Source organism: Seriola lalandi, unplaced genomic scaffold (assembly GCF_002814215.2).
Source record: "Seriola lalandi dorsalis isolate HSWRI2012SDOR001 ecotype SW California unplaced genomic scaffold, Sedor1 jcf7180002054940, whole genome shotgun sequence".
In the NCBI taxonomy this organism is placed as follows: domain Eukaryota; kingdom Metazoa; phylum Chordata; class Actinopteri; order Carangiformes; family Carangidae; genus Seriola; species Seriola lalandi.
Window position 1 is genome coordinate 414,337 of NW_019525491.1, and position 1,273 is coordinate 415,609.

The following is a 1,273-nucleotide window of genomic DNA, read 5'->3' on the forward strand; positions in this document are numbered from 1 at the left end:
GGGGGGGGGGGGGGGGGGGGGGGGGACGTGGCCCTTGCGGCTGTTTCATTCCTCTGTGTTTTCCTCTCCCAACCCTCCCAAGGTCGCGAGCATCTAAACGCCTTCGGACAGAGACAGACGTCGAAAAAGAGGAGAAAGTCGCGGACGGCCTTCACGAATCACCAGATCTACGAGCTGGAGAAGAGGTTTCTGTACCAGAAGTACCTTTCTCCGGCCGACCGAGACCAGATCGCGCAGCAGCTGGGGCTCTCCAACGCGCAGGTCATCACCTGGTTCCAGAACCGCAGGGCCAAACTCAAGCGGGACCTGGAGGAGATGAAAGCGGACGTGGAGTCGCTAAAGAAAATCACCCCACAGACCCTGCAGAAGCTCGTCAGCATGGAAAACATTGACGATGCCCAGGGTGGGGGGCCCGAGGCCAGATCGCCCAGTGTCTCCCCGACCTCGCAAGGACACCGGGCCTTCCCACAGTCCCCCTCCTCATCCAGAGACCAAACCACGGATGAGTTCTCGGAGGACGACGAGGAAATCGAGGTGGACGATTGACAGTCAGGGGGCCTGTGATTTTCATAAGCAACAACAAAAAAAGAATATTAAAAAAAAAAGGGGGCATTTTTTCTTCCCAAACTTTTGCACGGATATTGACAAAAAGGAGAATATACACATATATAAACATTTCAGGAAAGTTTTTTTTCTCCTCCTCCTCCTTTTGTTTTTTTCTCCTTCATTTTAATTTATTAATCGGACTGTTAAAACCTTCCAGGTCTGTCTTTAAGTCTCACCACAATATCTGAGGAATATCCTTCCAGACAGAACTACCTAACTGTTATGGTACAGGAAGACTGAAAATTGTGTAAACATTTTAATATCTCACCTTCTTTTTTTTTTGAGGGGTGTGTGTGGAAAGTTGTGCAATTATTATTATTATTATTTTTTTTGTTTGCAATTTATTCGCATTCTTCTGTTTAAGGAATCGGATCTGCCAAATATTTAAATTAACCCCCTCCACCCCTTTGTTTTTTTTTTTTCCATGCACAGTCCATCCCACCTTAAGTTGTAATACTTTTTTTTTTTTGTCCTGAGCGAAACGTGTTTCTGCAAAGCATGCAGGCCTGTTCGCAGCGCAGAGGAGGCATCACTATTAGTACCGACTGCAAAACTTTCACACGCTCTGAGTTCTGTATATAGATCAAACATCCTATGCGATAATTTTATTGTAACATTCTATTTAATCAGCATCTATGTAAATAAAGGTTATATGATATTTCAAGAA

General features: G+C 45.4%; 1 protein-coding gene across 1 annotated transcript in view; it reads left to right on the top strand.

Moving 5' to 3' along the window:
- lbx2 (ladybird homeobox 2) overlaps positions 1–1,273 on the top strand; it is a 2,791-nt gene extending 1,518 nt beyond the window's left edge. The window contains exon 2 of the mRNA XM_023393591.2: positions 83–1,273. Coding sequence (XP_023249359.1) covers positions 83–546 — 464 coding nt within the window. The 3' untranslated portion in view covers positions 547–1,273. The remainder of the gene's footprint in view (positions 1–82) is intronic.